The sequence below is a fragment of the Macrotis lagotis genome, chromosome 3 (genome assembly GCF_037893015.1).
Source record: "Macrotis lagotis isolate mMagLag1 chromosome 3, bilby.v1.9.chrom.fasta, whole genome shotgun sequence".
NCBI classification, from domain to species: domain Eukaryota; kingdom Metazoa; phylum Chordata; class Mammalia; order Peramelemorphia; family Peramelidae; genus Macrotis; species Macrotis lagotis.
In genome coordinates, this window is record NC_133660.1 from 31428772 (window position 1) to 31444310 (window position 15539).

The following is a 15539-nucleotide window of genomic DNA, read 5'->3' on the forward strand; positions in this document are numbered from 1 at the left end:
CTGAGACCAGATTTGAACCCAGGTACTCCTGACTCCAAGGCCGGTGCTTTATCCACTATGTTTACTGTATTTTGAATTCAGGGCTGAGATTTGAATTTTCCTGAATGAGAAGAACCAGCCTCAACTCCTATTCAACAACGAATGGATTTGGAAATTAGCTTTTGCTGCAGACCTGATGTTTCTTACATGAATTCAACTGGAAATTACAAGACTTTACAAGTTAAACTGCAGGAAAGTCAATTCAATGACAACTAATGTTTAAACTATGAGTAATGTCATGGTTTTTTTTTTACACTTTCTGTGCTGACAGAAGTTAAAAAGGGAAGACCAACATTCCCACACAAATGAACAGAGCATCTATTTTCTGAGTTCAAACTACAGTTCCTGTAGCATTTTTCAGAACCTGATAAAACTGCAAAAGAAATGTCCATATTTTTAAAATTCATTGAACTGTGCAATTGGGGACCTTATAACTAAAGAAAATATCAAGAAAAGAATATCATAGAATTTTCTAAATGCCTTCCCCAAGTGATGAATATACTCAATTAAAATCCTATGCTTTGGGGCTGATAACAGTATTTGGCAGTACCTATGCTGTATGAAAAGTAATTTTCAAAGATGAAATAAAGAAAAATCTCATGATAGATGAGTGTCAACAGATGGTCATTTGCAATTATTTTTGATGAAAGGGAATACTAACTGTGAACCCTAATTAATCAAAATGCCACCAATTAACAAATCCATTCTCATTAATAGGCCTATATTACCAAAAAATGCACTCAATTATTATATTTTAATTTTACTAGTTAAAAATTGTGGAAAATTTATTTCTCCCTTGTTGTATTAGTAACTATCCAATATACTCAATTTTGCCTCTTGGCCCATGAAGCCCACAACGTTTACTATCTGGTACCTTCCAGAAAAAGTTTCTTGACTCTGTGATAGAATTTCTCTATTGCTATGGTTCCTCAGAGAGAGCAAAGGAAGATGGAAACACTCCAGAATTTTCTTCCTCTATTTGTAGGACCCATCCTTGGAATCTGCTCTCTTGGCTGATCCATCCTATACTCCATTCTCTGTGTTCCTTTTCCCTCTCCCACAGGTCTATGCCAAATTTCTTCTTTCAGCCTCTTAGGTTCCCGGGGGAGCAGGATCTTTATGTGCCTAAGCTAGAAGACCACTCTCTTTTGCTCTTCCCTGTAGCTATTTGCATCTGGAGAGCAGGTTTGTGTCTGATGTAATCTTTGGATCTTTCCTAGGACCCTGGACAAATCTCTACTCAAAGTTTATGATTAATCAGTGTGGATTGTAGCCAGCTGACTACCAACTTGGAAACACAGAAAGAATCTCCACTCCATCTTTGAGGAGAATTCCTCCTCTAAGATATGTACCTGCTATATTTCCTTTCTCTAGATTCTGCTTTATTTTCTCTCTCAGTCCTTCTCAATGGGCTATTTATCCCATTTCATTCACTCTTTTTTTTTTTGGTTTTTGCAAGGCAATGGGGTTAAATGACTTGCCCAAGGTCACACAGCTAGGTAATTATTAAGTGTTTGAGGTCGGATTTGAACTCAGGTACTCCTGACTCCAGGGCCAGTGCTCTATCCACTGCACCACCAAGTTGCCCTATTTCATTCACTCTTGATCAACTCATGGGAGTTGCATTAAGTCTCTCTGAATTTACAATCTCAATAAAAAGCATTTTGCTTCTCCACAGTTTCACCAACCAGAGTCTGCCTGGGAAGGCTGGGAAGTGGGAAGACACCACAAAACCAGGAATGGCTCTCCCAGTCTTTGGTCCTTGTCTAGGGTGCTGAACTGCCTGCTCCTACTGTTTGGATGAGATGGAGGTACACCAGCTACCTTGCCTTGATTCCCTCCAGAACCATCATCTGACCATCCAACATGATCTGAGCATCCTTGGGCTTTGTCACTCACCCTGAAGGTGGTGTAGGACTTCTAGGTCTTTCCATCTGTCTAGAAGCTGAACTTTCTATAAGTTATTCTCAAATTAGACTGTAAATTCCTGAAATCAGGGGTTTACTTCATTTGTCTATTGGTATCTCTAGCACTTATAAATGTTTTTCATTATTTTAATCACTTCATTCATTCATTTATTCATTTCCCCATCAGGCCAAACTTGAGACTTGCCACACTCTGCAAAGGTCACCATATCATCCCTTCAAGTAGGCAACGTACATTAGGAAAGAAGGAAGGAGACATTTAATAAGTGCTGATTACGTATCAGGTCCTGTACTAAAGGCTTTTTAAAATAAATATTTTTTTTAATCCTCCTCAAAAACTTGAGGGAGTAGGTGCTTTTATTTTCCTCATATTACATGGGAAGAAAAGAGGAAGACAGAGGTTAAATGACTTGCTTGGGGTTTTAAAGCTAGGATGTGGCTGGGGTTAAATTTGAACTAAGGCCTTTCGGATTCTTGGTTTCATTACGATTAACTTGAACATAACATAGCAAGGCATCAACTTTTCTTGGGAAGTTTCAGCAATACCTCCCCTCAAAATGTTTAAAATATTTACCCCCCACCTCTTTTAATTATATTTCATCACATCTGTCTTTTACTTCTCCTCTCTGGGCTTACTTCTTGATCATTTTTTTTTTTTTTTGCAGAAGGGGTGTTTTCCCTAAAGTCTCCTCCCTAAAGAATTCCGTTATGTAATGAAACATTTTGTGATTGACAAAGTCTATGTCAGTCCTAAAAAACAAAAAAGATCTAGTCTGGATTATCAAACCTAGGCTAAAAAAATGCAGCAATAGCTATTTTGGTCCAGTCTTTCTCACCTGGATACTTGGTAGAGTATAGAGTAGAACATTTGCCTGTCAGTTCTCTAAAAGTATATGAGGCTCAAAAAGTCTTTACTTTTGTGTGTTTCTGCTCATGCTCTGGAAGATGCGAGGGGATAAGGTTTCTAAAGCTGGGCTGTGAGAGGAGACTTGAGATCAGCATTAGCAGGGGTGGCTAAACCCACTTCTCTGGGGTCACTCAACATCTCAACTCCTTTGGCTTTCCTAATTTTCAACGCTGTTGTAAGTTTATTCAAGAAATACAAATTGGGGGGGGGGTGGCTAGGTGGCATAGTGGATAAAGCACTGGCTTTGGAGTCAGGAGTACCTGGGTTCAAATCTGGTCTCAGACACTTAATGATTACCTAGCTGTGTGGTCTTGGGCAAGCCACTTAACCCCATTTGCCTGGCAACCCCCCCCCCCCCAAAACCTGAAGAAATACAATTTGGGGGCAGCTAGGTGGCACAGTGGATAGAGCACCAGCCCTGGAGTCAGGAGTACCTGACTTCAAATCCAGCCTCAGACACTTAATAATTACCTAGCTGTGTGGCCTTGGGCAAGTCACTTAACCCCATTTGCCTTGCAAAAAAAAAAACCCCTAAAAAAAAGAAATACAAATTAGGTTAGTTAAGCCCTTAAAGAGTACATTCTCAAATATTAAAGGGATAGCCTTAATTTGCAAGGAAGGGATAAGATGATGTGATGATATACAATCTTATTACTGTTGCTGATCTTCATTTGGATAAACCAGTCCACAGTCAAAGAAAATCATTATCCTTCAAAGATGCTTGACGGTCAATATAACATGAAATGACCTCTGCACTGAATGTGGAAGAGAATTTAAAGAAGAAAAGAATTGGGAGAGAATGCACAGTGGAATTAGAACTTGTCAAAGTTGAATTCGTGTAACAAATAATGTTTGAGAAATGTATTAGTGGGGATCCAGGTTGCTACTGGGCACATCTTTGAAATGGGGATATCTTTGAAGAAGCAAGTCTTGACAGATTTGGTAAATAAGACATGGATTGGCTTACTAGGAGTATATTTACTATATCTTAACAGAACCAAGTCCTATGTCATGGCCTCTCTGCCCTCTCTATAATATCTTTGAACACCAAGCAGCTAAGCTTTAGATTAAAAATTGAATATTTAAATGAAATGTACTTTATGAAAAGTATTTTTTATGACTCATTTCAAAATATAGAAGAAAAAATAGCATTTGACTTACTCTTCAGCAGGAAGTCCAATTAATAACAATTTGTCATCTTCCTTCCAGTAAGCCACATGAACTAATTTTTCATTTAAAGAAAGTGATGAGCTAGAAAAATCAAGTCAGAAGGTCAGCATATTTGTAAAGATTATGAAATGAGAATCAAGTGGTCTTACTCATATAATATGGTATAACATAATGATGTTTTATCGATTATGTACTTAATGGGAAGACTTTCTGAAATATGACTGTAATATAGGTGATATGAGATCTGATATGGGAATAGAAATGTGTGTAAATACAATATAAATTTTTTCAGAAAAAATATTTTAGTAAGTCAATGGCCAAGAACATGCAGATACTAAATAAAATTGCACAATGGAAGTTTTCTGTGAAATATTTACACAAAACATTTCTGTACAAAGGACTTTCAGATCAGTTAACAACATTAAAATATTTTAATGCTCTTGCTCAGAAATAAGTAATATGACACAATTAACTTTACAACTCAACAGAAAATTAGATCACATTTATTGAGCATCATCTGGGTGCAGACTATTGGCTCAAGGTTCATAGAATTTCCAGCTAGCAGGGATTTTGGAAGATTAACTTCCTCATTTTGGGGTATTTGGAAATCAAAGCCCAGAGAAGGCAATGATTGCAGAAAGATGGGTGTGTGTGTTTTAATGTAATCTGGAATTAATTAATAGCATGTCATGTTATAGCAATGTGATTTTTGGCTACGTGGGCTCACTTTGATACTGATGGCGTGACTGTTGCTCTCATGCTCCAGGTTCAGAGCCTTCAGGAAGACAAGTCAAAATTTCACTGTTGGAGCTTGGCTTTCCAGGGGCAGAGTCAAGACTCCAGTGGGAGGAAGAGAGTGTGAGTGTGGGCGGCACAGCTTGGGGCGAGTCAGACTAAGAACAGCAAAGAAGACCAACCCAATACTTTTCCTAAATAATTTTCTAGATTCTATAAAACTGACAAAGACAATTTAAAAATTAATTTCTATTCTTAATGAGAGCAAGAGGCAGTACCCCCCCATCAAGATGAGGAGTCACATAAACAGAATTATGCCCAAGTTATGCTTCCCAAGGAATGACCTAATATTCTCATCATCATCATCTAAAGACTTAGGGTTAACATAATTAAAATTATTTCTAGGGGAGGCTAGGTGGCGCAGTGGATAGAGCACCAGCCCTGGAGTCAGGAGTACCTGAGTTCAAATCTTACCTTAGACACTTAATAATTACCTAGCTGTGTGGCGTTGCAAGTCACTTAACCCCATTGCCTTGCAAAAACCTAAAAAAAAAAAAATTATTTCTTGGGGGGTAGCTAGGTGGCACAGTGGATAGAGCACTGGCCCTGGAGCCAGGAGACCTGAATTCAAATCCAACCTCATACACTTAATGTACACTTAATAATTGCCTAGCTGTGTGACCTTGGGCAAGTCACTCAACCCCATTGCCTTAAATGAATAAAAATTTTTTTTTAATTATTTCTTCTTTATTATCAATCTGTCATCCATCAACAAGTGTAAACATATCCATATTTAAGAAAATAATGGAAAAAGAGGTTTTAAATGAAATAATATATACCTCTATTATATTCTACTTTTTAATAATAATAATAACAATAACAATAATAATAATAATAATAATAATAATAATAATAATAATGATAGTTAACATTTATATTGCACTTGCTATGGCTCAAATGCTTTACAATTATTATCTCATTTGATCCTCACAATAATCCAGGGAGACAGGTACAATTATTTTTTTCAATTCTACAGATGAGGAAACTGAGGCAAACAGAGAGGAAGTGACTTGCCCTCATGTCTTTAGGTCACTATTGTCTGAGTCCAGATTTGAACCTGAGCTTTCCTGACTCCAAACCCAATGTTCTTACCCACTGTGTCACCTAGCTGCCCCTAGAAAATTATGCATTATATTGAACATGGTAGTAACAACACTTCTTGTCATTACTTCCTGTGTCTGTGTTCCCTTCTGGACTTCCTGCTGTGCTCTTCTGTGTTTTTTAGGTGTTCCAATGATATTTTCCTTCTTTTTTTGGCATCATTGTCTTTACTCTCTCACTTCTCCACTGCCTCTCCACCCTCTGTCCCTAGATGCACTCTCTTGTAAAAAAAAAGAAGAGTGTAATCAAGGAACACAAATAGATCTGCTGGTCATGCTTGAAGAAATGACTCATTCTGCCCCCCACAGGCCATTACCTCTCTGATAATAGATGGAAAGTAAGATTTAATCACTAGTCTTCTGGGCCATATGTGTTCACTGAAATGATCTGTTAACTGAAATGAACCTTTAAGTCTTTCTAGACTGTTTTCCTTTACAGCATTGTAGTCATTTAGAGACGTGATAGATTCAATATGCAAAATGAAACATACATTTTTGAATACAGACAATGTGGGAATTTGTTTTGCTTCACTATGCATACATTTCAAGGATTTTGTTTTCTTTTAAATTGGGGGAATTGAAGACAGAAAGAAAAGTTTCTTAACTGAAAAATAAAATGAAAATTGAGAATATTATTTTCAATGTATAAACTGCTCCTCTGGTTTCACTCAATCTTTTTGGTTTCTTTGAATCTTCCCCTTTTCATCTTTTTTCATGGGGTAATAATATTCCAGTGCATTCTATAGTCACATTAATGTCAGGCTTGTTCCCAATTCAGATCCATGACACATTAGACTCCTGAGCAGGAACTCACAAAGCCAGGAGGTGGGCTTCCAGAACCCTCCTTAGACCCAGCAGAAGAGTTTGTATGTTATTCTGTAGGCAACAGGAGTTTCTGTTGAAGAAGCTGCTGTAGAGGAAGGATAGTCAATGTGTGCTTTGGGAATATCCATATGGCAGCTGTGTAGAGGAAGCACTGGGGAGGGGAGAGACTGAAAAGGAGTAGTGGGTTCAGAGTGGTTTGTGGGTGTACCAGCACCTGTATCTAGGAGGTGCAGTAGAAGTTCAGAGGGCTTGGGTTTGAATCTCACCTCTGATATTTACTACTTATGTGAACTTAGCAAATCACAGAAATTCTTTAGATCTGGAATGAGGGGCTTGGATGAGCTGACCTTGCAGGTCGTATAAATGTGAGGAATCTGAAAAATACTGGATTTATATGAACTGGAAATAGTGGAGGAAAAAAACAGACCTGGGTTTAAATTGGATATGTCATCTTCTCTTTTTTTTTTCTTTGCAAAATGAAGACAGTCTCTGAAGTTCCTTTTGGCTATAAATCCCACAATCTTAGTTTTAAAAAAAGTCTTATCAATGAAAGTTTCTTAGATGAAAAGATATTTGTGGGTATTTTTTTTAGGGTTTTTTTTGCAAGGCAAATGGGGTTAAGTGGTTTGCCCAAGGCCACACAGCTAGGTAATTATTAAGTGTCTTGAGACCGGATTTGAACCCAGGTACTCCTGACTCCAGGGCTGGTGCTGTATCCACTATGCCACCTAGTCACCCCACTGTGGGTATTTTTGCTAAAGTAATTGTTCCTTTATTGGCATTTTTTTCTGATCAACACTAAGCTAAACAATTTGCAAAGCAGAAAAAAAACTACAATATAAATTGGTTATTACCTGGTAACATGTGTCCCAGATAGATTTTCCAGCATGTCACAAAGGGTTAAAAATATTCCTCTTACACTTTTAAGTTTCTGAGAAGCTTCCGACACTGGGTAATGGTAAAGAATTTCCTGCTGTTTAATTGACAAGAATTAAAGACATAATCAGTAATACTCCAAGTTGCTAAGCTTTCCAACTTGGAAATTTTATTATTTTAGGAGCCCCACACAAAACAGTCAAACTGTTACTGCCAATAACTGGTTTTCTTTCACAGCAACCTGAGATACAAATTTGAAAATTCAATCTATTTTCTAGCATTTCATTCAGCACCTGGTCTCTCAAAAATTATGACAGGGATCCAAACTGGAGAGAGAGAGAGGAGAGAGAGAGAGAGAGAGAGAGAGAGAGAGAGAGAGAGAATGTGAGTATGTATAAGGGTTGAGATCAGGACTGGTAGGGAGAATATCCTCACAATGAAATTAAACATTCTTTAAGTATTTTTTTTTTTTAGATTTTTCAAGGCAATGGGGTTAAGTGGCTTGCCGAAGGCCACATGGCTAGGTTATTATTAAGTGTCTGAGGTCACATTTGAACCCAGGTACTCCTGACTCCAAGGCTGGTGCTCTATTCACTGCACCACCTAACCGCCCAAGTATTTCTAACATACAAAAAAATTCACTTACAAATCAAGTTCAAGGCAATAAAACTGTATTAATGTGGACATAACTGGTGATATTATATGGGAAGAATTCAAATTAAACTTTCAACTCCTTTTCAAGAGTTTCTAGAAAACACTTGATCAAAATTTTACTTTGAGTTTTTAACCTAGGGCAGTCAGAGCTTTGTCCTAGACCTAGAGGCATGCTTTTGACTTCCTATTCTCCGCTAACCCCGTGAACTGCCCACTCCTTAACAAGCTGAGGCCTACAACTGTGACAAATATGCTGTTCTCTATCCTACTCTCTAAGATCAATACCAATGATGCTATGACCACATCATCCAGCCTTCCTCCCTCCCCTCCCATCACAGCCTTAGCCCTAGTCTTCTTTGGTCACCCCCTCCTCTGTTCTCTTTTTGTAATGTACTCTGTGAAGAACTCCACTCAGTAGTAGTACAAAAACCTGAAAAAACTGCCAGATTTATTATAAGGGGACTCAATATTTGCTCTGTTGATTCCTTGACCTGAGAGATCTTTCTGGACCTCATTCCTCCCAAGTCTAATCTAGGATTTTAGGACTTTCAATTTCTTTCTTTCACATTCCTTTCATCTTCTGAGGCTCAGGGAAACCCAACCCTCCTCCTAAAGACCCTGCACCTCTTGGTACTTTTTCAAAGGTTACCTTAACATACAGGTGACTTCCAATGATATCTGCTGATCCTTCTGTGCTGCCCTCACTCTTTATGTTTAATCCATCCTGTCCAGATTCCTGACGTATTCATTGGAGGAGACACAGGTCACACTCTCCTCCCTCCCCAATGAGTAGCTGATGGGTTCACACACTTCTCAGCCTTCTAAACAGCCTAGCTTCCTAGGTCTTCATCTTTAGTTTCCACACCCCCGACCTCAAACAACCCTCAAGCGTAGGTAGGAACAGTCAGACCTTGGACACATACTACCCTTCTCCCAGAGCTTGATAACTTTGCCCCAGGTGCTGGAACTCCTGATAACAGCTTGGATTTTCACAGAAATTTTGGATTTTCTTAGAAATCATTCCTAGGACAATTTTGAACTCAGGGCTCCCTGACCCCAGGCCAAGTGCTCTAACTACTGCACCACCTAGTTGATATATGTGAGAAGTTTAGGCACACCATAAAGAACTAAGCTCAAAATCCCTCCTCAAGGGGGGGGGGGCAGCTAGGTGGCACAGTGGATAAAGCACCGGCCCTGGAGTCAGGAGTACCTGAGTTCAAATCCGGTCTCAGACACTTAATAATTACCTAGCTGTGTGGCCTTGGGCAAGCCACTTAACCCCATTTGCCTTGAAAAAAAAACTAAAAAAAAAATCCCTCCTCAAAAACTTCCGCTGGTTGTGTGACAATGGACAAGTCATTAATCCTTTGAGAGCCTCAGTTTCTTTGTCTGCAAAATGAGGATAAGTCAATTCAATAAAGCACTGAATAGGGTGAGCCACTTATTGTGCAAAAGGATATAACAAGAAAAAAACAAGTGGTTTGTGTTCTCAGAGACCCCATCCTGCATCATCATACTTATTGGGGGAAAATGATTTGGCCATCTGAGAGCGATATAGAATCTGAGTTATCCTTATTCTCATCACTAGTAAAATTGATGATAGCGTGCAGGGCCACGACATCTTTTGTTTCAAAAGCACAACTACTTTTCACAGAACCAAGGGACAACAAACCACATGTTTACTGATTTGCCTGCATTCTGGCTTGGGGGTGGAGTGGGGGATGGATACCTAGAGGGTACCTTTCTTCTATCATGATGAGAGCTAAAAATAAGAAAAATAAAATGAAGCCCTTCCAGATACCCATTTAGTGACAGAATTTTTCCTTTCATATTTAGAGTCAGAGGGACTGGACCTGAGATTTCTAGCTATAAGGAACTCTTGGATGAGGCTATCTACCATGGCAGGTTGGTTCCATCTCCATAGCTCCTAGTCTTAGAGAGTTATCTGGATCCCTGAGGAATGAAGTCATTTGTGTGTGCCCAAGAAAGGACTGGACCTAAGTCTTCCCAACTTGGAAGTTGCTCTGCAATCCCTCCATCAGATTGCCTCTCATATCAACCTGAAGCTTAAATAAATCATACTATTTATGTTTAAACAATAAAATAAAGCCTTTTGAAGGAGTCACGGAATTTCCTTTGGCTTCCTTCAGGTTTTACTGACTTTCCATCTCCTGGTTAGGTCTCTGTGTACTGCAAATCGCTAGAAGCCATTATGCTGGCTCTTACATATCTATAAACATAATGTATATGAAACACATTTCTTATTAACATGTATTTAGCGAACTTACAACATGCTATATTTTGGATGCATACAACCAAACCCCACTTAACAAATGATTTCTCAGAATGCTTTCAGAATTTAAACCGGGAGAATACCCCTCTTCCACTTAGTGCTGAGGAAGCACCTGCTGCAGCAACCCAAGCTAAATAGGCAAAAATAGAATGACAGTTGTAGTTAGTAAGTAACCAAAATGGCCCTGCTATGTTCTTTGGTAAATAAAGTCACTCCAAGGCTTAGCAAAGGTAACAAAGGCCTTTAGGGAAATTCCTTCTTTCAAAAGTATTCTAAGTCTCCTTAATAAAAGACCTGGCAAGTTCTATAGCTTTTAGTTCTTAGCCAATTTAATTAGCTGAGTCTTGAGGAGCTTGTTAGCAGTGTGACAATGAGTGGATTTTCCACATTCGCTAATCTTAACAATGAAAATGTGCTTCTACTCAACTTTGCTGTTGTGACAGGGCCAAGAAAGATCTTTTTTTGATCTACAAATAGAAATCTTCATGCTGTTCCTCTAAGAAATATCTATAGATTTTCCCATAGAAAGACATTCAAAGATGACAAAAGTTCTTGGTCATGTTTTTACCTCCAATGAGCTAGAAGGTTTAAGGCTGAGCCTGCCAGCCCCAGCTAGAAAGGGTCTGTCCGCCTTAGGTATCTTACAACGACGGAACTGAAGACCTTAGGTCTTGAAGCCCTCTCATTCTCAGAACACAAAAACCAGTGAAAAACAAGCAAATCCCTTCTTTATCATTTTGGTGATTAACCTCATCTTGATACAAAAAACAGACAAAAAAGAAGCCCTTTCCTCTGATCAACCCAGGATTTCTGGCAAAGAAATACTTATTAGTTCTACTCTCTCAGATTTCCAATTTGGCAGAAGCCAAGAGGTGTCACTGAACTCGAATGGGACCATTCCAGTAGTCTGCCTTTCAAAGAAAAGATAAGATCTGTAATATTTGTTTAACAGTTATAAAATCAAAATTATTACTTAATAAACTAAGCAAATCAGTTACTTGGAAAGATGAAATTTATTTTTATTAATGTTCTAAGCAACAGGATTGGCACCTATGTTGTTATTATACCATATTGGTAAGATAGGACTCTAGAATCCTCTTTTAGACTGTGGCTTGGAGGGGATCCTGGGTTTTCTAAGGCTATGCAAATGCAGCCCCCATTTGAATGCAGGCTCAGGAATGGACTGTCATTCAAGGACTACCCTAACTACCCTAGGTCTGAGAGACTTACTATTAGGGTTGGCAACCAGGTGATGAATTTTTTTGGTCACAGTAACTCGTTCAATTACCCCCTACAGCACAGAAAAGCTGTGATATGTGTTGGTAAGGATCCCTACATCAGTGAAATTGTGATTCCCTGTGAGAGGCGACATGCTAAAAGGCTGCCTAGGCAACTAAACTTAGAGGCAAGAACACTGGAAATTCATGTCACCCTGAAGATAATTATAGTCCAGAACTATCTAATTAGTCTAGAAACAAAGACACTTTGGAACCCAAGCACTTAAATTTTATTATTATTCTTAAGAATTAAGAGCTCTGTTATACTTGGGGTTTCTAAATCATATACCAATTATTTATACCATCCCTGATCTTTTGGTATTGAGGGGTAACTGAAAGGGGCCACATCCGAATCATCATATATTAGAACAGATTATTGACATCAAATTTACCATAAAATTTAGATTCAAAAGTTGGTAACCCTAGATTCTCCATTTTTTTTTTTTGCAAGGCAATGGGGCTAAGTGACTAGGTAATTAAGTGTCTGAGGCCAGATTTGAACTCGGGTTCTCCTGACTCCAGGGCTGTGCTCTGTCCACTGTGACACTTAGCTGCCCCATTCTCTAATTTTTATTTATTATGTACTCAAACGGGTACAGTTTCTAGGCATCACAGGTTGTGTGCTGGTTTTCACTCTAAGCATTATCACTAGGAAAAACCCCCAGCCTGAAGCAGAGAACTGTATCAGAGCTTCTGGAACTTTTAGGAGTCAAGATTTATTTCTCCTGAAAGGAGCTCCTCTTCAGGGCTCAGGCAGGAGGTCATCAGAGCCGAGCTTCCTGTGAGACCCCCAAGGGGACTAGGAAGGCATTTATGCAATTAAGAAAACAGAGCTCTGATACAGTTCTCTGCTTCCTCCTATGGCTCTGTTACTGAAAAATGTTAATAAAAAAAAAAAAGGGGAATTAATTTCCAATGGTTTGTAACTGTCTCCTTGGTCCCCGCTCCAGAGCACCTACCTCGTCCTTTGACGTCTCGGAGTCCAGCTGGAGGGTGAGGTACATGATGATGTGAGGGGTGCTTTGGAGACTCTGCTGCAGATCCTGGACCTCCTCCCCCCAGAGGAGTCTGACCAACTCGCTGGACGGGGTCTGGGCCTTCTTCTGCTTGGGCTGACCAGCTTCCTTCTGTCCAGAGTTTGCAATTTCAAATGTCAGTTTCACCTATTAATTAAAACAACATTTAGATTTTTAGTAGTCGTGGTTTCCACACACATATCGAGTATGATACGATGTCCACATGCAGTTTATACAGTGCACCCAGATCATTCAGGAGGTAGGAGGAGAGAAGCTTCCTGCTTGTGAAAGGAACCATGGACCACACTTCCCCATTCCTTAGTGATACTTCTTGACACAAAGCAAAAGGAGTCTTCTTTAAATCAGAAAAATCTGCTAATCTCAGCTCATGGTCTAACAAAGGTTAACAGTGGATGTGCATTAGAATCCAACTCTCCTATATCTGAGTAATTCTGATCAAGTCTCTCTAGGGATCTTAGTTTTTTCAGCTGTCAAATCAGGAGATAAGGTTAAATGATCTTTAAGCTCCCATCTAGCTCTTTGATTCTATTTTTGTTCAAGTTTATTTAAAAGACAGATTAATTGGGGATAAAAAACTAATAATGAATTCTTTTTACTATTCAAGTCCTCTTTCTAAGATTTGCTACTGGTAAAAAATGAGAGTATGTAAGGAGTTCCCTTACCTGGGAGTTACTTATGTCAGTGAAATCATGGATCCAGTCCCTATCCCTAATACACGCTATGTAATTCAGTAGTTTTATAAAACAATACAAAAAAAAAAAAACCCGACAATTCTATTAAAAACAAAATATTTGGGAATAATGAAACAGATTACAATACTTGAAAGACTTACTATGATTCATGTAACAACCCACCACAGTTCCAGAGGGTTTGTGATGTGATACTCATGATGAACTAACTCCTGCTCAACAATTAATTTTTATTCATAACCAAAACCTCAAAAGGGAAGATTTCCTGGTTTTTCCTCCCCATCATTAATACTTATGGATGATGATAGATAGATAATGCTAGATGGATGGAGAAATAGTAGATATTTTAGGGGACTAAGTCATTATCTGACTGTAGCTTAACAATTTTTCTGATTTAAAGTAGACTCTTTTTTGCTTTGTAGTCAAGAAGTATCACTAAGGAATGGGGAAGTGTGGGTCCAGGGTTCCTTTTATGAGCAGGAAGTTTCTCTTCTTCTGCCTTCTGAATGATCTGGGGACACTATTTGGGGTTCAAAAGAAAGGGAAAAACTGGGTCTAAACTCATCCTCAGGCTACCATACAAAGTGAGGAAGAAGCAGGAGATCCTAGGTATAAGAGTCCAACTGATAGCAGCTTGCTCAACTGGAGGAGAGCTGGGCAGGGCGGCAGGAGCTGCCCAAAGACGTTGGGATGGATGGGGTCTACGGTTCTTTGGAGATCTCCTGAGCTCCTCAACGCCCAGCTCTGCTCTGATTTTGGCTTGGGAGATTCCAGGGTCTTTGACTTTCAGGAAGCTTTAAAAACAATTCAAAATGAAAAATAACAATGACACAATGGCTGCTTCCCCGCCATGTTCAAAGGCCCAGAGCAGTGCTTGAACAGCCTCCCTGGGACTCTGGACTTCTGCCCTGGAGATGAGTAGTTACCCCTTCTAGTTTGGACCAGATCCACTCTCTCCAGATACTACTTCCATCTCCTTTCTTGCCCATCCTATTCTTAATTCCTTTCCTTGTGCTGCTGTCATCCTCTAATCACAATATTCTCACTCCTGGAGGGCCATGACTGTTGTTGTGTAATTGTGGCTCAGTGCCTGCCACACTTTCTCATGAAAGTATTTTATTTTTACCAAGTACCCGAAATAGAATCACGAGCAGGCAGAGGTGGTTTGATCTATGTTTTACAAACTAACACTCTGTGATACACAAGGAAAGGACAGACCAGGTCTGGTTCTGTCATCTCTTGACTCACAGTCCCATATACTTTCCAAGGTCAACCTTGTTACTTTAAAAATCAGAAAGTTACAAAGAATGTCTGAGATCTTTTTTTTTTTTATTTTTATTTTTTGCAAGGCAATGGGGTTAAGTGACTAGGTAATTAAGTGTCTGAGACCAGAACTCGGGTCCTCCTGACTCCAAGGCCAGTGCTCTATCCACCCCAGTCCAAGATCTTCTTGACTAAAACTCCATTACACAGATGAGGAAAGTGAGGTCCCGGCGTGGGGGGGGGGCCATTAGCTTGCTGAAGGTCACTGTGGGAGGAAGGAGCAAAGATCATCCCATCATAACAACAACTCCAAGGAGATCAAAGAAAAAGGAAAATGATCTAAATGTACAAAAATGTTTAGGGAAGCTCTTTCTGTAGAGGCAAAGAATCACTTTGAACAAATTCTATGACCTGTGCAAATAATGGCATGCTATTGTGTCTAGGGAAATGATTTTGAAAGGGAAGGTGGTTTTAGAGAAACCTGTGAACCTATGCAGAGTGAAGTGAGCAGAATAAAGGGAACAATTCATCTAAAAACAACAACAGTATAGTAACAAATAACTCTGAAAGACTTAAAAATAACCTGCAATAACCAACAACGTCTTCAGAGGACTGATGCTATCCACCTGATGACAGGAGCTACTGCCAGATTCAAGGTGTAGAATGAGACATGACATGACCAAGGTAGG

General features: G+C 39.2%; 1 protein-coding gene across 1 annotated transcript in view; it reads right to left on the reverse strand.

Annotated features, from left to right (window-relative positions):
• INTU (inturned planar cell polarity protein) overlaps positions 1-15539 on the reverse strand; it is a 102352-nt gene that overhangs the window by 33636 nt on the left and 53177 nt on the right. The window contains exons 4-6 of the mRNA XM_074228374.1: positions 12821-13024; positions 7616-7734; positions 4033-4122 (exon numbers count right to left, since the gene is read on the reverse strand). Coding sequence (XP_074084475.1) covers positions 4033-4122; positions 7616-7734; positions 12821-13024 — 413 coding nt within the window. The remainder of the gene's footprint in view (positions 1-4032; positions 4123-7615; positions 7735-12820; positions 13025-15539) is intronic.